The 20,863-nt window shown below is 51.0% G+C and overlaps 1 protein-coding gene across 3 annotated transcripts in view; it reads left to right on the top strand.

Annotated features, from left to right (window-relative positions):
• Positions 1-243: 243 nt before the first annotated feature.
• BCR (BCR activator of RhoGEF and GTPase) overlaps positions 244-20,863 on the top strand; it is a 129,387-nt gene continuing 108,767 nt past the window's right edge. The window contains exon 1 of one of the 3 annotated variants that reach the window (XM_030335670.1): positions 244-1,744. In XM_030335670.1, the coding sequence (XP_030191530.1) occupies positions 433-1,744 (1,312 nt within the window). In that variant the 5' untranslated portion in view covers positions 244-432. The remainder of the gene's footprint in view (positions 1,745-20,863) is intronic. The other 2 variants (XM_030335669.1, XM_030335668.1) reach the window with 2 other exon arrangements.

The following is a 20,863-nucleotide window of genomic DNA, read 5'->3' on the forward strand; positions in this document are numbered from 1 at the left end:
CCGAGCGCAGCCCCTGGGAGGCGGCGGCGGCCGGGGCGAGGCGCGGGAGCGAGAGCAGAGGAGCGCGCGGGCGGCGGCCATGGGCTAGCGGCGCCGGGCCGAGCGGAGGGCAGCGCCCGCGCCGCGCCGCGCGGAGAAGCCCCGCACACAATAGCGGCGCGCGCAGCCCCGCGCCCTTCCCCCTCCCTCGCGCGCGCCCGCCCCCCTCGCGCGCGCCCTCCCCCGCGCCCCGCGCCTCCCCGGGGAGCCGAGCCCGCCGCCTCACCTGCAGCCCGGGAGGGGGCGGGCATTGTTCGGCCGCCGCCGCCGCCACCGCTGCGCTGGGACATGGGGGCCGCCCGGCGCCTGGGGCCGGGCCTGGAGAGGTCGCCGAGCCGCCGCTGAGGCGGGCCCTGCGCGCAGCCGGGCGGTGCAGGTGAGGCCGGCCGCGCCATGGTGGACCCTGTGGGCTTCGCTGAGGCGTGGAAGGCGCAGTTCCCGGACTCGGAGCCGCCGCGCATGGAGCTGCGCTCGGTGGGCGACATCGAGCAGGAACTGGAGCGCTGCAAGGCCTCCATCCGGCGCCTGGAGCAGGAGGTGAACCAGGAGCGCTTCCGCATGATCTACCTGCAGACGCTGCTGGCCAAGGAGAAGAAGAGCTACGACCGGCAGCGCTGGGGCTTCCGACGCGCGGCGCAACCCCCCGACGGCGCCGCCGAGCCCCGCGCGTCCGCACAGCGCCCGCCGCCCGCGCCCGCCGACGGCGCCGACCCGCCGCCCGCCGAGGAGCCCGAGGCCCGACCCGACGGAGAGGGCTCCCCGAGCAAGGCCAGGCCCGGGGCCGCCCGCAGGCCCGGAGCCGCCTCGGCCGCGGACCGGGAAGACCGCGGGCCCCCCACCAGCGTGGCGGCCCTCAGGTCCAACTTTGAGAGGATCCGCAAGGGCCACGGCCAGCCCGGAGCCGCGGACACCGAGAAGCCCTTCTACGTAAACGTCGAGTTTCACCATGAGCGCGGTCTGGTGAAGGTCAACGACAAAGAAGTGTCCGACCGGATCAGCTCCCTGGGCAGCCAAGCGATGCAGATGGAGCGTAAGAAGTCCCAGCACGGCACCGGGCCGAGCCTGGGGGACGCACCCAGGTCCTCTAACCGGGGCCGTACCTCGGAGAGCAGCTGCGGCCTCGACGGCGACTACGAGGACGCGGAGCTGAACCCCCGCTTCCTGAAGGACAACCTGATCAATGCCAACGGCGGCAGCAGACCCCCTTGGCCGCCCCTGGAGTACCAGCCCTACCAGAGCATCTACGTTGGGGGTATGATGATGGAAGGGGAGGGCAAGGGCCCGCTCCTGCGTAGCCAGAGCACCTCGGAGCAGGAGAAGCGCCTTACCTGGCCCCGCAGGTCCTACTCCCCTCGGAGCTTTGAGGACAGCGGAGGGGGCTACACGCCAGATTGCAGCTCCAACGAGAACCTCACCTCCAGTGAGGAGGACTTCTCCTCCGGCCAGTCCAGCCGCGTGTCCCCCAGCCCCACCACCTACCGCATGTTTCGAGACAAGAGCCGGTCACCCTCACAGAACTCACAGCAATCCTTTGACAGCAGCAGCCCCCCGACGCCTCAGTGCCAGAAGCGGCACCGGCAGGGCCAGGTCATCGTGTCGGAGGCCACCATCGTGGGCGTCCGCAAGACCGGGCAGATCTGGCCCAGCGATGGGGACAGCTTGTCCGGCAGGCTGCCTCAGGATGGCACCTTCCATGGAGACGCAGGTGGGTACCTCCACCACCTTGGGTGGGCACACCTGCCCTCTGGCTGGAAACGATTGAAAAGAAAAGGGGTCGTTGGCCAAGGGAGAAATAGGTAGATAACATTTTTTGGATTGATTTTCACGCTGGACAGGAAGGATTCATGCTCTTCTTGTGCCTGAACAAACGCCATCCCCCCACTTTCTCCTGAATGCAGATTCCCAGTGTTTGGACTGCAGTTGGGTTGGAAGGGGCGGTGTGTGGGGATGGTAGGCGGCTGTTCCTTTGGTTCTGGAGTGGTGTGCTTCTTGTGGGAGTACTCTCTGGGTTGGGACCATGGTGCCCTGGGCAGTGATCTCCTTGCCTTTGATCATGCTACTCTAGGCAGTGGGGATGGTATTAAGTGGGGGCCATCTCTGCTGTCTGGAATGGGTGTTTTCAGTAGAGATTGATCTGTGTCTTGGGAATTCCCTGCCACCCCAACTGTTCCTGACCTGGAAGAGTTACAAGACACGTCTGGAGAACCCAAGATGTGCTAGCTGCTCCCAGGCCATAGAAAGTGTCAGGTTCGCTTGCTAACCGTCGGCCTGAATGCAAGTCAGAGCAGGTGAAAATAGGAATTAGGAGGAAGTGAGGTGACAGGCAGTTCTGACTCAGTGGGCCACTGCAAATCGACAGGGGTAAAGATTTTATCCAGGGCTGAAGCACAGCCACACCTGTTCTGATTTGCCTGGCTTTGATGGCAGACATCACCCATCATTACTCATCCATAGGTTCCTGTGTGCATCTTACCCCAGCTTCATTTTCTGATCCTTCAGTGCACTCTTGCTTCCTTGGCTTCCCGAGGATGAGTATACACTGGTGCTCATTTTCGCCTCCTAATCCGTGGTCTGACTCTTGGGATCAAACCCATAGAATTGTGTATATAACTTTGGGGGTGATGGGACTGGGTTTTAAGATCCAGGCACAGTTTGTAAGATTGGAGTAAGAAGAGGGTGGGGCGGGTGTGGGGTTTGGATGGGCTGTGTGTGTGTGTGTGTGTGTGTGTGTGTGGCTGTGGGGAATCTCTTGGAGTCCCAGTCCCTGTTGGGCTGATCTGGTTTTCTGCTCCATTGATTTTTCTTTTTCTGCTGATGGAGTTGTATGTGCTTCGGTCCTGAGAATCCTCTTGAAACAAGTAAGGCTATTTTTGGCTCTGTCAAGAGGCCTTTTTGTGATCAGTGCTCTGTCCTGTTTGTTTTAGATACAGCCAGTTGCTGATCTTCCATTTGCAGCTTGGGGTGGCTGCGGCCTGCTGCTCAGACCTGTGGCCGGACCCAGTTGCATCCCCTGGGTCCCTTGCTGGGGGTGGAAGGCTGTAGTATTTAGAAGCCTGCTTTGCAGGCAGAGCAGCTCTTCTGGGGTCTGGAGGATTGCCCTGTGGTTACCGGGCACCAGCCTTGTCTGGCCAGCTGTCGACGGAGCCAGCCAGCTTGAACTGGCCGGGATCCCGCACCGGGATGCGGGAGAACGTGCTCAATAAAGAAAATGAGAGGTTTTCATGGAGACCTGCAATCTGAACTGGTATTCTCTTACTGATGGTGAATTCTGAGTTTCCAGAAAGTGGGGACCGGTCGGACCGAATGTGTTCTCAGTAGGTTGCCCTTTGGGCTCTCTTCCGCTTCTCTTCGACTCCTCTGGGCTCTCTCTCATACAGCTGCTGCCAGCGTGAGACCCTGGCTCTGCGTGTAACCCACGGTAGGCTCTCAGAAAATGGCTGCAGGGTTAATTTTACAACTCGGACCCCACTCTGAGGACTTTCTGGATCTTTCTCTGAATGTCTTCAAGGCCCCATGTTTTCTCTCCTGTTAGGTTTTAGCTCTGGGAGTCTTCAGCTCTGTGCTCAGCACTCCTCTGAGGGTAGTGGCTGGAGGGGAAGGAGGGAACCTGTGCTGGCAAAGCCATCTGTCTCTTTCCAAACTGTTTACTGATGTTCTTTAGACAGCCGTGGGGCCTGCTGGCCAGGGCTGCGCCCTGCAGAGGGACAAAGAGGAAAATCACAGCGTGGAAGGGAGTGGAAGCACCCTAATTTTTCACAGCAGCAGCAGACATGGAGACCCGGATCTAATAGCCTCAGCATCCTTTTGGATGTGTGTGCTCTCATTATTTTTGAGTTGAGGGCCCCTGGTGTCGAGGGAAGAAGCTGAAATGACCACCTGCCACTTTGTGCCAGGCATGAGGACGGTGTGCCTCATGCAGGGCCCCTCGCAGGCTCTTACATCACCCTCTGATGGGTCTGCCTAACCATGGCTGAAGATGAAACCAGGAAGTGGCAGAGCTAGGATTCCAGGGGTTCCGGGTCCCTGCGGGAATGCAAATGCGTTCCTTCTGGAACGTGGCCACATTAGGGTGTTCTCTGCATCGCCCTACACTGAACCTGAAAATCATGACTGGATTGGCCCAGGGGTGCTTCCCCTGCACACACTCAGGGCCCATCAGCCGTGAGCCCTGCTGTGTGCGAGCCCTTCCCTTTCTACCATGCAGGCGACATAGAGACAGTGTAGTCCTTGCCATCCGGGAGCTTACAGGTTAATGGGAGATAGGAGCACACACATACATCGTTTATGTGTTCAGAGAGAGTGAGATCAGGGAAGCTTCCGGAGGCAGCAGAACTGGAGAGAGGCCTCACCTGTCCGTACATGTCTAGTGGCAAAGAGTGGGGAAAGCTGGCTGCCCTGAGGAGCGGTGGGAGCAAAGGCTCTGGGGTACCCATGTCAGCCCTCTAACTCTGGACTGTGGTTATTTATTTATTTATTTATTTTTTACTGTGATAAAAGACACATAACTGAATTTACCATCTTAACCCATTTTAGCCATTTTTTTTCATTTTAGCCATTTTTACGTGTCTAGTTCAGTGGCATTAAACATATACTGCTGTGTAACCATTTCCACCATCCATTTCCAGAACTCTTTTCATCTTCCCCAACTGAAACTCTCTCCCTCCTGAACGGCAGCTCCCCATTTCCTCTCCTTGAGCTCCTAAAAACCACCACTGTGCTTTCTGTTTCTATGATTTGACTACTCTTAGTACCTCATATAAACGAAATCACACTGGATCTGTTCCTCTGTGTCTGGCTTATTTCACTTAGCATAGTATCCTCAAGGTTCATCCCCATGGTAGAACAGACCGTGTTGTATTTTGAAGGCAGGGATCCCTGGTTCATTTCTGGATCTCCCAGGAAGCCTGGCTCAGAGCCGTACACATAGCACTTACTGGAAGATCCCTTCCGCCTTTTCACAGCTACAGGGTTAGGTTGTGGATTTGAGAAGTTAGGAAGCATCTTACCTCCTGTATTTGTCTCTAACTCCATCCCTGTCCTTGAACTTCCCTTTCTGAGACCTTTGGTGAGCCCTTTCACAAGAGAGACCAGACAACCCAAGAGCCTTTACTCTTTTAGGTCTGAGGAATTCTTTTTTTTTTTTTTTTTTTTTTAAGATTTTAAAATTATTTTTAAGTAATCTCTATACCTAATGAGAGGCTTGAACTTATAACCCCAAGATCAAGAGTCACACACTCTGCCAACTGAGTCAGCCAGGCGCCCTGCAGGTCTGAGGAATTCTTGATCTGAACACTCAGCCCCGGTGTCCCTTGGCCCCTTTCCAAGTATCATTTGTGAGATCTGACCCCATGTCTTATGTTTCTTTATGGGCTTTCATGTGAGTTTCTTTATGGCCCTATGTGTTCACATCTCTGTTAAGCAGTTTAATTTTCTCTTTGGATTGTGGCAGTGTGGTGTCACCAGAATGATCATTGCTCTGTTTTTCCCTTGGGTGATTGAACGGATCAGCCACCAGTTAGATTGAGTAACTCTGGGCCAGGAAAAGGTCACTCAGGCCTTGCATTGGCTCGATCGTCATCTCTTTACATCAGAGCCTGTGGTCACCTTTGAACTGAGTATAGGCTCCTCTCGTGAGCAGAGCCAGAGTGGACAGAACCAACCAGGTAGAGTCTGAGACCATTGAGTCATCAACAGGGTGGAAGCAGAGTCTAGTTCAAATATTATAAGGGTTTTCCAATTCTGGAAGGATGACTTCCTTGTTTTGGGAACAGAATGAAATATTTCACTAAATAATTCACTAAAGAAGGAGCTAGCTGGGAATGCTGTCGATTTGCATGGCTCTAGGGAGGGAATGTGCCTTTTCCATTCCTCCCTTTTGTCTCGGGCTTCTGTAGCCACCTCCCCTCGCTGGCCAGGAGTCCTGTGGCCCTGTGTATGTGACTGCTGCCTTTATTAGGACAAAGCATCTAGGTGAACCATAAGCTCGGCCCGCTTGGGAGAAGACCGGGCAGTGCCTGAGGCAGCTCACCTATCTGCAGCTCACCCCTGTGGTTTGAGGGGTTCCTCATTCACAACGAATAGACGGGCATTTTCAAGTGCACTCATTTTGTCAAACATTAGGCCTAAGTTTTGACTGTGGCTGCTTTTTAGATCAAGGTTCAGGAGGTAGTAGGGGTGGTGGATTTATTTATTATGAATTTCATTGGGGTCCCTCCCCCTGACTAGAATACAGTCATGTAGGATTTTGTTTTGGGTTTTTAGTTTGTCTGTTTTCTGCTTTGAAAGCAATGTAGTAATTTAAATTAAAATGTTACTTAAGTGGGGCACCCTGGATGGCTCAGTTGGGTAAGTGTCTGACTCTTGATTTCAGTTCAGGTCATGATCTCATACTTTGTGGGTTCGGGCCCCATGTCGGGTTCTGCAATGACAATGCAGAGGCTGCTTGGGATTCTTTCTCTCCTCTCTCTCTCTCTCTTTCTCTCTCTCTCTCTGTGTGCCCTCCCCTGCTTGCTCTTGCTCACTGTCTCTCAAAAAAAATGAAACATTAAGAAAAATGTTACTTGTATAACATGTGATAGGTCTATTTATTTTATTATGGTAAAACATATGTAACAAAATGCACCATTTTGTTTTTTATTTTTTATTTTTTTATTTAAAAATTTTTTTTAATGTTTTATTTATTTTTGAGACCGAGGGAGACAGAGCATGAGCAGAGGAGGGGCAAAGAGAGAGACACAGATTCCGAAGCAGGCTCCAGACTCTGAGCTGTCAGCACAGAGCCCAGTGCAGGGCTCGAACCCATAAACTGTGAGATCGTGACCTGAGCCGAAGTTGGACGCTTAACCAACTGAGCCACCCAGGCGCCCCAAAATGCACCATTTTAGCCATTGTTAAGTTTACCGTTCAGTGTCATTAAATACATTCACATTGTGCAACCATCACCACCATCCATGTCCAGAACTTTTTTATCTTGCAAAACTGAAACTCTGTCCCGGTTCAGCACTAACTCATCTTCTCTCCAGCCCAGCCCCTGGCAACCACCAATCTACTCTCTGTCCCCATGAATTGGTCCCTCGGTCCCTCATATGAGTGGAATCCTGTAATATCTGTCCTTCTGTGTCTGGTTTATTTCACTCAAGTAGGGTTTTGAAGTTGCCGGGAGCAGTAGTCTCATCCTTAATTCCCGTTTCTAATCTTAATAGGTATGTTCTCTTTAGGAAAACAGCTGTTAGTGATGGTGTTATTTCCTTGGCTTTCACACCCACGTTTGTAAAGTGGCCCCTTGTATTAGTTTGCTAGGGCTGCTATAACAAAATGGCAGATGGTTTAAGTAACAGGAATTTTTATTTCTAGAGGCTAGTATTCCAAGATCAAGGTGCTGTCAGGGTTGGTTTTCTCGGAGGCCTCTGTCCTTGGCTTGGTTTGCAAATGCTCCCCTGCTGCTCTTCCCCCCCACCCCGCCTCTTCACATAGTCATCCCTCTGTTCCCGTGCACCCCTGATGCCTCTCCATGTGTCCAAAATGTCCTCTTCTTATAAGGACACAATTCATTTGAGTTAAGGCCTACCCTAACCACCCCATTTTAAGTTAACCACCTCTTTAAAGACCCCATCTCCGGGGCGCCTGGGTGGCGCAGTCGGTTAAGCATCTGACTTCAGCCAGGTCACGATCTCACGGTCCGTGAGTTCGAGCCCCGCGTCAGGCTCTGGGCTGATGGCTCGGAGCCTGGAGCCTGTTTCTGATTCTGTGTCTCCCTCTCTCTCTGCCCCTCCCCCGTTCATGCTCTGTCTCTCTCTGTCCCAAAAATAAATAAACGTTGAAAAAAAAAATTTTTTTTTAAATAAAAAATAAAGACCCCATCTCCAAATGCAGTCATGTTTTGAAGTATTGGACTCACTCCATGAGTCCCTCATTGGGCAACAGAGGAAAGGCTGCCATGACAATGAGAGATGGAGCCTGTGCTAGCCTACCGGCTGTGTTTCAGGAAGAATTTGAGTAATGTGTTGTACGGGAGCCTCATAGAGCCAAGAAAACACAGCCTGGCATCAGGAGGGCTGTGTCCTAAAGTTCTACGGGTTGCCACATCTTGCTCCTTGCCTAACAAGTTAGTGGTTGGACCACGTTATTGCTAAGATCCTTTTGTCCTATTTGATTTTTTTTTCTTTAAAATTTTAGGTTATTAGCACAGCTCTTCCCATATCTTTTTTATCCTGCTTTCTACCTACCTTTCTGTTACCAAGGCAACCACCTCTCCCCATTCAGTCACTCAGAAGTATTTATTAAGTATCTACTGTGTGCTGGGTACTGTCTCTAAGGAAATTCTCTCTTGCCTTTATTCACAGATTTGTGGAAAGGCTAATCTCCAGGGGCCTTGTCCTTAAACACACACACACACACACACACACACACACACACACAATTCTTCTTTTAATTTTAAAAAAAGTAAAATAAAAACGAACACACTAAAACAAAATCTTTGTGATGTCCTGGCGTCTTCCCTAACTGTATATCTTTCTTCCACTGTATGTTTGCATCTATTTCCTGTTAATCTTGTGTCTCTCTGACTTCCTTCTCCAGGATAGTGAAATCCTTAAGACAAGGTCCTACCTTGGTGTCCTAGGACATGCCTCAGTCTAGGCTCTTAACCATGTTTGATGAGATAGTGGTGTACCGAGCCCATGTGGATCTGTTTGTGTTTTGGGTTTTGTGGGTGTTTGTGGGTTAGAGAAGAAATAAGACCCTTTCTCTGAGGTCTCTGTTTGCTCAGACCCTTCCCTGTTCTTAATTTCACTTAACCCCATCAGGTAAGTGGCACTGGATTTTCGGGGGCCCAGTGATACATGTGCCCCAGGAAGGAAAAGCTTTGGAAATTATCTGGAGATGATTTTTCCTTCTTTGCTGAGGCTTGCTCTTCCCCTGTTCAACTTTAGAGAGCTTTCTGAGTCCTCAGACTGGGGCCTGCTAATTAGCTTGGATTCTAGCACTTGCTACTGCGACCTTGCAAAATGACTGGACAGGGATGGTGGCCGGCGCCCAAGGGAGACATGGCTGGCGGGTTCAAAGATGCGCCTGCTGAGGTCTGGTGCAGAAAGACTGTGATGCCTCACCTGTGTAGTAACTACACCTTTGGTGGAGGCTGTTTCATGTGCCCTCAACATTCTTGTGCCGTGGCTGGAGCGAGATTATGAACTTAATTATATGCCATCAACTGACTGGATCTGAGGGGTTGTGAGACAAACACACTTGCCCAAGGTCAAGCGGTCGGTGGAGGGGCTGGTGCTGGCCTCTCTCCTCAGACCATGGGGTGATACCAATCACAGGAGAGTGGTCACAGAGTGACCCCCCCCCCCCCTGCCCAGTAGGTGGAAGGGATGTTCAGCAAACACGTTTCAGGCAGGAATGGTGCTGAGTGTCAGGCAACAGGCTTCCCAGCAGGTCATTTTCGGTCTGCTGGCGAGACAGCCACATAAAGCTAAGTGCCGTGATAGGAATCGTCTGGTCCCAGCCTTTAGGCAGGTCCGTGAATGTATCAGCCACCCAAGAAATGTCCTTTTTCTCTTTTATTTTGCAAATATCTCAGGAAATTTCCTCACTCTCCCTACATCCTCCTGGGGCACTTTGCTAAGATTCATTCCTGTAGCAGGTCATGTGACAAAGGGCCCAAGAGGACAAAAATGTTCGAGGACACTGCCTGTCTGCCTTTTCTACCCAGCGGTCAAGGGCTGAGAGTGGGGGTTGGTGGAGGCTAACGGTGCTCTGCTGTGAGCAGGTTCCAGGAGGTGCAGAGGCACAAGGCCTGACTGAGAAGACGTGACAGAGATGCTGGCCACATGCATGGAGGGTTAGTGCATGGCCCAAGGAGCACTAGGAAGGAACTATCTCTGGCTGGCCAAGAGATGCAAGGGAACACTAGAAGGATAGGGAGAGACCTGCTGCTCCAACCACAGCAAATCCAGGGATAGAGCAGGCCAAGGGAATTGCCACTGAGAGTACTTCTGTTGCCTTAAGAAGAGCCTTTGAAGATCCTTTGAAGATTGACTTCATTTTAAAGGCTTGGTGTGCTCTTTTTAAAATATGCTGCTGGAGGGGTGCCTGGGTGGCTTAGTCAGTTAAATGTCTGACTCTTGATTTCAGCTCAGGTCGTGATCTCATGGCTCGTGGGCTGACGCTCTGTGTGGAGGTCTGTGGTGACAGTGCAGAGCCTGCATGGGATTCTGTGTCTCCCTCTTTCTCTTCCCCTCCCCTGCTCGCTATCTCTCTCTCTCAAAATAAATAAATAAACATTAAAAAAATATATATGCTGCTAGAGTCATTTGGCATGCCCGTAGAGCAGGAAGAGATTCTCTGCATATCATATATATACATACATACTTGCAAGTGACAAGGTAGATATTCTAGAAGCAATCTAGAGGCAATGTATGTCAACCTAGTCCGGGGAGAAAATGCAGACATTAAAGGTAGATCCAGGGTGTGGTCCTGCACAGGGTGTTCATTCTGTGGGCTGGAGACCATGGCCCCTTCCTTGGGAGACTTTGAGGGAACATGAGTGCATAGAGCGAGTGGTCCCTGGGGGTCTGGCCCCTTGTCTGGTCTCATGAAGTCTCCCTCTTAGGCATCTAATGCAGGTTGATTGAGTGCCATTTAGCAAGAGATTTTAAAGGAGAAATGCATAATTCAGTAGGTGCAGGCCATTTTACCCACTTGGCTCGGCAAGAGTGCCCAGTATGAGCTCCAGGGGTTCCAGGGGTCTGCCATGGCCGTGGGCCCCATCTTTTCCCTCTCATAGTGTATCTTTGGGCGTCGAGTGGAGTTCTTACATCCTAAATGTACAGCATATATCTTTTCTGCATCATGGCCGCAAATGAAGCTTTCGCTACTTCCTCTGCTATGATGTGCCATCAGCCCAGGCTACCTGGGGCTACACACCGATGTTGCCGAGCCCTCCATGCTGGGGCCACATCCACCCACTAGTTGTGTAGAGTGAGGTCCTCTTGCAGTGTTCCCGATTGTGTGGCCTTATGGCTTTGGGGGGCCTCAGAAACTAGAGGCTGGAGGAAGAGAGAGACCTTAATTTTTCTCATAGAGTCCCCCCCCCAACCAAGTTTGTGGAGGAAAGGCTTAGAACCACTTTGTTCTCACTTTCAGTTATTGTGAGGCCTCAAGAGAGGAAATGAAAACCACACACTTTCTTATTTTAATAGGAAATAAAGGAGGAAGACGGGAAGCCCTGAAAATTACTAATGCTTTGTCATATGCAGGCTCTATCTGCAGATTGCCTAAGGCTGCACAGACCAGAGGGTGTTGCTTTGTGTACAGTTGGGGAGGATACTGGAGAGCTGGCCCCGGCCCTGGCAGGGTGATGTGAGGTGTGCGGGGGGCAGCCCCTGGAGCAGGAGGGTGGATGAGGAGCTGGCCCGCATTGTGAGCTGTGGGGCGTGGGGAAGAGCTAGGCGATGTTCCCCCAGAGCCTCAGGGGCAGTCAGGGTGGCCCACAGTGACCACTGCCATCTGCTGTTCCCCAGCCACACCTGACCCCCTCCTTGAGGGGCTGGGGCAGCTGGAGCTGTAGCACACCTGGGGCAGGCAGAGCTCTCTTTTTCTCTTCACTGTCTTTGAAATGTTTATTTTGTAAGTGTTTATTTTTGAGAGAGAGAGTGTGGGGGAAGGGCAGAGGGAGAGGGAGACAGAATCTGCAGCAGGTTTCAGGCTCTGAGCTGTCAGCACAGAGCCCAACTCAGGGCTCGAACTCACAAACTGCGAGATCATGACCCGAGCCGAAGTTGGACACTTAACCGACTGAGCCCCCCAGGCTCCCCCTCCTCGCTGTCTTTTTAAGAGCTCCAGAAAATCTTGCTTGGAGACCTAGAGGTGTGTGCGGTTTCCATCCTGTCTCGGGCCTGCTATGATGGGAGGCAGCTAATTCCCTGGTTTCCCTCCCTTCACCTGTAAATGAGGAGCTATGTTCCTGACTGGTGGTGGTGTTTTTTCAATAGCTGAGGTAGAATCCACACCACAGAATTCACTCGTTTAAAGAGTGCAATTCAGTGTTTTTTGGTATATTCACAGAGTTACGCAACCATCACCACTGTCTAATTTGAGAAAATTTTTCCATCACCTCAAAAGAAAACTGCTCCGTTTAGCCACCATGACCCCCTCTCTCCCACAGGCCCTGGCCCCCACCACTCTACTTTCTGTCTCTGTAACTTTGCCTTTTTGGGACATTCACCTGAATGGGATTGTGTAACGTGGCCTTTTTTGTCAGAGTAAGGTTTCAGGGTTCATCCATGTTGTCGCATTTCAGCACCACCTCATTCCTTTTGGCAGCTGAGTAATGTTCCAGGCGGTGTTTTGGTACATGGCTGGTTGGGCCCTGACCCACTCTGCTGGTTCATGGGGACCTTGGTCAGGCCTGTGTGTGGAGGTTCTGGAGGGACTGGTGGAGTCTCCTTTTCCTTGGGGAAGAGCCCTGGGGGGAATGGGATGCCGGAAGCCAAGTGGTGGCTGGGAGTTTGCTGGGCTCACCAGGAAAAGGAGCCAGGGCAGTTCAGCTTCATCCTGCCGCCAGCCTGAGGCTCCACCTCACGGGTTTGTCCATGAGGGACCTGCTTGCTCAGAGGCAGCCCTTTCCATCTGTGGACCTCTAGGGCTGTGGTTTTCCTCTAGGCGCTGCTCCCCCACCCCGTTTTTTATTGTGGTAAGATATATAGAACATAAAATATATTGTTTGAACCATGAAGTGTCCAGTTCATTGGCATTAAGTGCTTTTACCATGTCATCCAGCCATCACCACCATCCATCTCCAGAACGTTTTCATCTTCCCAGACGGGAACTCTGTCCCCATTAAACAGCAGCGCCCCGTTCCCCCTACCCCCCAGCCGCTGGCACCCACCATTCTCCTTTCCGCTCTAGGGACCTCGTATAAGTGGACTCATAATAGCACTTGTCTTTTTGTGTCTGGATTGTTTTACTTAGCGTGATGTTTTCAGAGCTTCTTCCTCAAGCCTTTTGGTGCCAGGCGTGGGTGGTGGCTGGACCCCAAGTCCCCAAGAGGTTGAGCTGACTGAGGCCTCTGCTCAAGGGAGAAGAGCAGCCAGTGCTTTGGGTAGCATGCTGCATTTGCAGAGTTTTGCGTTTTCTTGTGGATGAGCAGCAAGGACCGCCGTAGCGGAGGTATCTGAGGTTGTAGGTACAGGACTCAAGGCCATCCACTTGTTTGGACTTCTTCCACAGTTGAACAGACAGGGTGATCTTTGTCCCACAACCCTCTCTGCCGTCATGGAGTGGCTGTGATGTGAGACTGGGGATGCACAGGCTGGACCAGTGATACAGGTACCCACTTCTCCTGTCCTTTCCAAAGCACGAAGGTTGCCACACCAGGCTCAGAGCCATCATCTGATTGGCTGGAAGTCCCAGTGGCCTGACCTGTGAATTACCTTAAGTGGATGTTCAACACAACATGTTCGTTCTCTGGGTGCGTGCGCAAGCCGGTGTGTGCCAAAACAATATTTGTTTTTGCCCAAGTCTTAGACCTTAGACCAGAAAAGGTAACTCACTTTTGAGTGTTGCCTTCTGAAAGCTTCCCACTTCCTCCTGTAGGAACACGGGTTAACATGTCCACGTTCGTATTTGGAGTCATGGGATTGTCACCTAAAATGTACAATGTACTTTACAGGCCTTTTCTTCCTGGCTTCCTTCCTCCTTCCCTCCCTTCCTTCCTTCTTTCTTTCCAGTTGCTTTCTTAATGTAGAAAACATTGCCATTTCCAAACCCCCCATGAAGCCAGAAAGACAGGACACTGAGCCCTCTCGCTCTTCAACCACTTTGGACAGCACCAGGGTCTGGCTGTACCTGTCTCACTGAACCCTTCTCTTTCCCTCATTTTCAGTGTTGTTTTTTTTTTTTATTATGGAAAAAGTTACACGTAACATAAAATGTACCATCTTAGCCACTTTATGTGCAGAGTTCAGTAGTATTAAAGTATTCTGTTTTATAAGAGGCAAAGGGGATGGGAAAACACTGTTCTTCAGGAGGGTTTGTGCCTCCCGCTGTCCTAGGAAATATGAAGATGGTTCACATTCAGCCCTTAACTAGAGTGTGAGGAGCCTGCAGACCTGGGTAGGAGCAGGGATGAGCTGGCACTTGAAACACTGTGATGTGGGGCAGGTCTCAGGGCTCTGTGGAGAGAGTGGTGCTGGGGGAGCATGTGGGCAGGGAGGCCTCTTGTCTGTCCCATGTCCTTGGGGAAGAGAGTTGCTAGCCAGAGAGTAGAGTGGGCAAAAGCTCAGAGGCTGGAAAGTAGTCACCGGGCTGAGGAAATAGCAGAACTTGTTTGGTTGGAGAATTGGTATAAAATATGGGCAGCAGGGGAGCTGAGGGTGGATCAGAGGGTTGGGGTCATGTTCTGCAGGACCCAGAAGCCAGGCTGAGGATGTTGTGCTTTCTTGGAGGGTGATGGGGCAGGTTGAAGGTTGTTGAGCAGGGGAGAGGATGCCTTTGGAGCTGGACCTCAGGAAAGGCGTTTGCCAGGAGCATGCAAAATGGTCTGGTGGGAGATAGGGCCCCTGGAATTGTGTCAGTGTGAGTGGGGCTAGGGGGAGGTTGGGGAGGACAAGAGCAGACAGACAGTGGGAGGGGGTGACAGAAGGGAAAGGAGGCGAGACTGGGGGAGCCTGGGGGTTGAGAGGGCTGTGCTAGAGGCCTCAGTGCGGGGGTGGGGGTGGGGGGGCAGCAGGCTGCAGACCTTTAAGAGAAAGGGCCGGGCAAGGAAAGATGAGGAAGGCTGGAAGCAGGGCAGGTGTGTAGGGAGAAGAGGGCTGGAGCAGGCCTAAGATTTGCATATTTGGGGGGTCTCATGAGAGAAAGGAGGAGTCTGAGCCAAGAGGGGAGTTTATGTTGCAGAAAGGCAAAGGGGTCAGGGGTTTGGGATCGGCGTTTCTGCTCCAAGTGTCTACTCATGGGCCTGCTTGGTCCAAGTGGGAACTCCAAGGAGGTGATCAAGGTGTGTGGGGGGAGTTAGTGGCCCCAGCAGAGGACTGACCAAGTACTGAACAGCATCCAGGAGCAATGTAGCTTTACTGGCATCCAGTCATGAGGGCCTTCTGTGCATGTGTCTATGCTTCAGGGACACAGACAAGGCTCACCCTGGGGCCCAAAGGGTATGGGGTGACTGAGGGGTGAGGGGGAGAGAGATAAAGGTGGCTGTGAGGCCGGAAAGCAAGTTTGGGAGGGTTGGGGTGGGGGTCTCCCTTTAGTAGGTCTGAGAGGGGACAGAGAGGTCTGCCCTATGACTGGTACAGAGGGAGAATGAAAGGGTGGCCATGTGGGTTGTGTCCCTGTGGCTGGTGGCCAAGTGTGGTTGGAGAGGAATGCAGTGATGAACTCTGTGCTAATGGGGTGTTAGATAGGGAGCTTATGGCTTAGGGGCCCCAGTGAGTCACGGTAATGGTCTGGGATCTGAGACAGCCATGCACATGGGTGCCTGGTAGGGAGGCGCTTGTGGAACAGCATCTTGTCACAGAACAGTCAGATGGGCCCACGCTTGCCCCCCAAACCAGCTGGTGAGCCACTGTTAGAATTTGGCCCTAAGAAATCCGGGTGGTGATTATTAACATAAGTGTGGTTTCCCCTCCTGTGGTATTTCTTCGGTGTCCAGATGGTGTGAGTTGTTGCAGCAGATTCTTCTCTGTGAAGAGCAGGCAAAGCTCCAGAAGGACTGTTAGAGGTGTGCGGGGCGGGAGGGTGGGGGTCTAGGAAGCGGAGTGGGGTTCCAGAAGTAGACCCGTGTGGCTCTGGAAAAGGATGTCCACAGCTCTAGAAAGAAGCCTGTGGGCTCCAGAAAGGGGCGTGTGAGGAAGCGTCAGAGACTTGGTCCCAAAATTCCTTTGTCATCTCCCAGCTTCCCTGGCCCCATGAGCCCTGTGGTTGCTTATTTATCCCCGCTTAGTCTGTGGTCTCAGGTTCCAGAAACTCTGGCAAGGAAGTCCGGGAAGGTTAATGGGCTGAGGCCCAGCCTGCTGGCTGTCTGGGGGAGGCACTTTGTTCTGCTCAGGAAATGTCTGCTGGGTTGGGCTGGGCAGCCGGGCCCCCAGAAAGCCAGCAAGGGGCCTGCTTCCTAATTCTGCAGGTGCGAAACTGTCACAGTCGGCTTTCAAGGAGCAACAGACAGGGTTGTGGCTGCCAGAGCCAGAGTGCCCTGGGAGTGCAGCAGGGGGCTTACATCTGAGAGAACAGAACATGGGTGTCTCTTTCTCATTTCTTCCCCCTTTCTCCCTGGCCCCAAAGCACTGAGTTCCCCTCCATTGTGTGAATTAATCAGAGCTGTTCCTAAGGAGAGGAGGGTCACTTTTTGTTTATTGAATTCTAAGTTGGGCATGACTAGACATGAGCATAAATATGACCTTGGACATCAAAGGCCGAGGTGGGACCTGCAGGCATTGCAGTGTGTGTTCAGACACCCAGACTGGCCTGACTCTCAGGCTCTGGGGTACACAGACCAGGCAGGAGCAGTGGGTCAGGATCCTGTACTGTCCTTGGCTGTTCCCTGTCAGCTCTGTTTTGTTTGGAAGCTTCAGAGAGGTTTTGGAAAGGCTGGGCGGGGCTATAGTTCACTTGGAAAAAGTCTGGGGGTTTTCATTTGACTGGGACCTTTTAGGGGTCAGGGGCCAGCAGGATAGCACATGATCTTTAGGAGTCCAAGTTTTGCCTGGTATTCATGGAAGTGTGCAGACCTTGGCGCACCATAGTTGGACTCTGCTCCATGCCGCTAAGCCTGAAGGCTGTCAGCAGAGTGGTTACGGGAAATGGGGGTGTTTGGCCTGGCAGAGAATGAAAGAGGTAGGTCTCCACCCTAGCTGCCCACATAGACTGCCTCTGCTATAGTTAAAGCAATCACACACACGTCTTCACAGCTGGTCACTCCCGGAGAATCTGATTTGTGAGGTTCTTCTTAGTTTTGTTTTGAAACCTCATAGTGTCCATGGATCGGCAGTCAGGGCATGGCTTAGCTGGGCCCTCTGTTCAGGGTCTCCCAAGGCTACAAAGTGTTGCTCAGGGCCCAGGCTCCTGTCATTCCTATCTGGGGCTCTGTGTCTCCCCCAGTTTCAGACTGTTGGCAAAAATCCAGGTCCTGGTGGTTGTAGGACTGAGGTACCATTTTCTTGCTGGCTGTCAGCTGTTCCCCGCTCCCAGACATCACCCGTCTTCATGAACAGTCCACACATGGCTGTTTGATTTCTTCCTCCAAGCTGCCTTGGGTTTCTGGAAAAGCTCTGTGAGTGATTCCCTCTGCAGCCAAGGTTGAGAACCATTCACCTCCAGGAACCCATGAATGCTAGCTACATGCTTTAAATGGTTGGTGGGTGGAAGAGGGCACGGATTTCTTTTAGGTCGTATTTGGACAGCTGACCTGTTATTGATGACCTGAAGCTTCAGGGAGATAGGTTTCTGCTCAGTGTTAGTGGAGATTTTCTTTTCTTCCAGATTTTATTATAAAATCATATTCTGTAATTTTATGTAGCTGAGATCTTGCTACGTTACTTGGGTGTCTTGCCTTTGTCAGTTAACGTGAGCATTTTCTTGTTTTAGTGAATATTTCTGTAAACATTTTTTTTTTAATTTTTTTTATTTTTGAAAGAGAGAGAGAGAGAGAGCATGAGACAGAGGGGCAGAGAGAGGGAGGCACAGAATGTGAAGAAGGCTGCAGGCTCCAGACTCCAAGCAATCAGCACAGAGCCAGATGCAGGGCACGAACCCACAAACCACGAGATCATGACCTGAGCCGAAGTCTGATGCTTAACTGACTGAGCTGCCCAGGCACCCCTGTAAACATTATTTTTCAACGTGTATTTATTTTTGGGACAGAGAGAGACAGAGCATGAACAGGGGAGGGGCAGAGAGAGAGGGAGACACAGCATCAGAAACAGGCTCCAGGCCCTGAGCCATCAGCCCAGAGCCCGACGCGGGGCTCGAACTCACAGACCGCGAGATCGTGACCTGGCTGAAGTCGGACGCTTAACCGACTGCGCCACCCAGGCGCCCCACATTATTTTTAAGGCTCACATTGTTACTTTGTGATAGAGTTACAGTTTAACTGATTTGATATTAATTTTGTTGGACATTTAAAGTTTTACTGAATGTAGCTGATAATTGCAGTATTTCAGTGACCATCTTTAAATTTTTTTTTTTAAGTATTCTCTACATTCAACATGGGGCTTGAACCCATGACCCCAAGATCAAGTGCTGCATGTTCCACTGACTGAGCCAGCCCAGGCGCTCCAGTGAGCATCTTTTTTTTTTTTTTAAAGATAAGTTTTATTGAGATATAATTCACATACCATACAGTTCATCCAGTTAAAGTGTACAATTTGAGGGCACCTGGGTGGTTCAGTGAGTTAAACGTTCGACATCGGCTCAGGTCATGATCTCACAGTTTGTGAGTTCGAGCCCTGTGTTGGATTCTGTGCTGACAGCTCAGAGCCTGGAGCCTGCTTTGGATTCTGTGTCTCCCCCTGTCTCTGCCCCTCCCCCGCTCAACGCTCTGTCTTTCTATCTCTGTCTCTTTCAAAAATAAATAAACATTTAAAAAATAAAATAAATAAAGTATACAGTTTGGGGGCAACTGACTTGCTCAGTCAGGAGAGCCTGCAACTCTTGGTCTTGGGGTCATGAGTTTGAGCCCCACATTGGGGGGTAGAGATTACAAAATAATATATATATTATATATGTTGTATGTATTATATATATTATATATATATATACACATATTGTGAATAAAGTGTACAGGGCGCCTGGGTGGCTCAGTCAATTAAGTGTCTGACTTCAGCTCAGGTCATGATCTCATGGTTCATGAGTTTGAGCCCTGCATTGGGCTCTCTGCTGTCAGCACAGAGTCCACTTCTGATCTTCTGCCTCCCTCTCTCCCTACCCCTTCCCCGCCCGTGCTCTCTTTCTCTCTCTCAAAAATAATTTTTGAAATTGTGGTAGAATACAATAAAAAATAAAATTATGGTAAAATACATGTAACATAAAATTTACCATTTTAAGGGGCACCTGGGTGGCTCGGTTGGTTAAGCGTCCACCTTTGGCTCAGGTTGTGATCTCGCGGTTTGTGAGTTTGAGCCCTGCGTCAGGCTCTGTGCTGACAACTCAGAGCCTGGAGCCTGCTTGGATTCTGTGTCTCCTCCTCTCTCTCTGCCCCTCCCACACTCACGCTCTGTCTCTCTCTGTCTCTCAATAATAAATAAACATTAAAAAAACTTTTTTTTTAATTTACCATTTTAAGCATTTTTTAGTGTACGGGTCAGTGGTATTATGTACATTCACATTATTGTGCAGCCTCTAGCACCACCATCCATCTCCAAGATGCCTTTCATCCTGCAAACCTGAAACTCTGTCCCCATTAAGCACTAACTCCCTAAGCCTCCCTCCCCCATCCCCTGGCAGCCGCCCTTCTACTTTCTGTCTCTATGAATTTGACTATTCTTAGGGACCGCCTATAAATGGACTCATACAGTATTACTGGCTTATTTCTCTGAGCATAATGTCCTCAAGGTTCATCCATGGTGTAGCATGTGTCAGAATTTCCTTCTTTTCTAAGGCTGGATAATATCCCATTGTTTGCATATGCCATATTTTAAGTATACAATTCAGTGTCATTCATTACATTCAGTGAACATCTTCTGATACGGGTTTCTATTCACATTTCTGCCTCCTTCCTTGAGGGTGGGCATCTGTGAGTGGGTTTACCAAGTCAGAGGTGTTCCTGGTTTGAAGACCCTTGATACCTTCTGCCAAATTACCTTCCAGGAATGTTGTTCCAGGTTACCCTTCGTTTTAGAATTAATCCTTTACTCTCTTTGGACTTCTTTCTTGCCCTTTCCTTTTGCAGGTCTTTACTGAAGTGGTTCCATTAGGAGATAAAACTTTCCCTGAGGCAAGGGGAAAGGGGAAAGGCTCGCCTCTCAAAACTCCAAAATTGTGGGGTGCCTGGGTGGCTCAAGTCGGTTGAGCATCTGACTTCGGCTCAGGTCATGATCTCACAGTTTGTGGGTTAGAGCTTTGAGTCGGGCTCTATGCTGACAGCTCGAGCATGGAGCCTGCTTTGGATTCTGTGTCTCCCTCTTTCTCTCTGCCCCTCCCCCACTTGCGCTCTGTCAATGTCTCTCTCTCTCTCTCTCTCAAAAAAAAAAAAAAAAAAAAAAAAAAATCCAAAATTGTGATCTGGGGTTTTTATCTAGTGAAGCAGGATCTGAGGTTAAGGTCTGCTTTAGGAGGCATCGGCCCTAAACTGGGTCCCATCATAACTCCTAGCTCCTTGATGTTCCCCAGAAATAGCAGGTCCCATGGGTCCTGAATCAGGAGAGGCCCTGAGCAGGGGCCACACCCATCCAGTCTCTCATTTGGGAAGCTTCCCAAGGCCACTGGCTACATGACATTTAGTTCTTTGTGAGCTCCTTGGTTCTTGGTGGGGAAAGAACTGGCTGTCCCCTTGTTTATCGTGAAACTTGATAGTTTATTGCTGCCCTGGGCTGCTCGTAACTGTATCGGAAAAGCACATCAGCTTTTCTTCCATGCATCCTGGCCGTGGATTTGGCGTACTAGATAGAATTGTCCAGTTAATTGTGGCCCATGGAGTTCCTGCCTGGCTTTAATGGAAGCTGTAAGGGAGTTGAACACCATGGTAAAAAAGGATTTTATAGAAGGGAGAGAAGCTTGCATGGCCACACTCAGCCGACAGAAGCCATGTCAGGGCAGCAGCAAGGCCATGTTTGGAGGGAGGGCAGTGTAGTGTAATGGGCTTATGGAGGAAAGAGAATGGACAGTTTTC

The sequence above is a fragment of the Lynx canadensis genome, chromosome D3 (genome assembly GCF_007474595.2).
Source record: "Lynx canadensis isolate LIC74 chromosome D3, mLynCan4.pri.v2, whole genome shotgun sequence".
In the NCBI taxonomy this organism is placed as follows: domain Eukaryota; kingdom Metazoa; phylum Chordata; class Mammalia; order Carnivora; family Felidae; genus Lynx; species Lynx canadensis.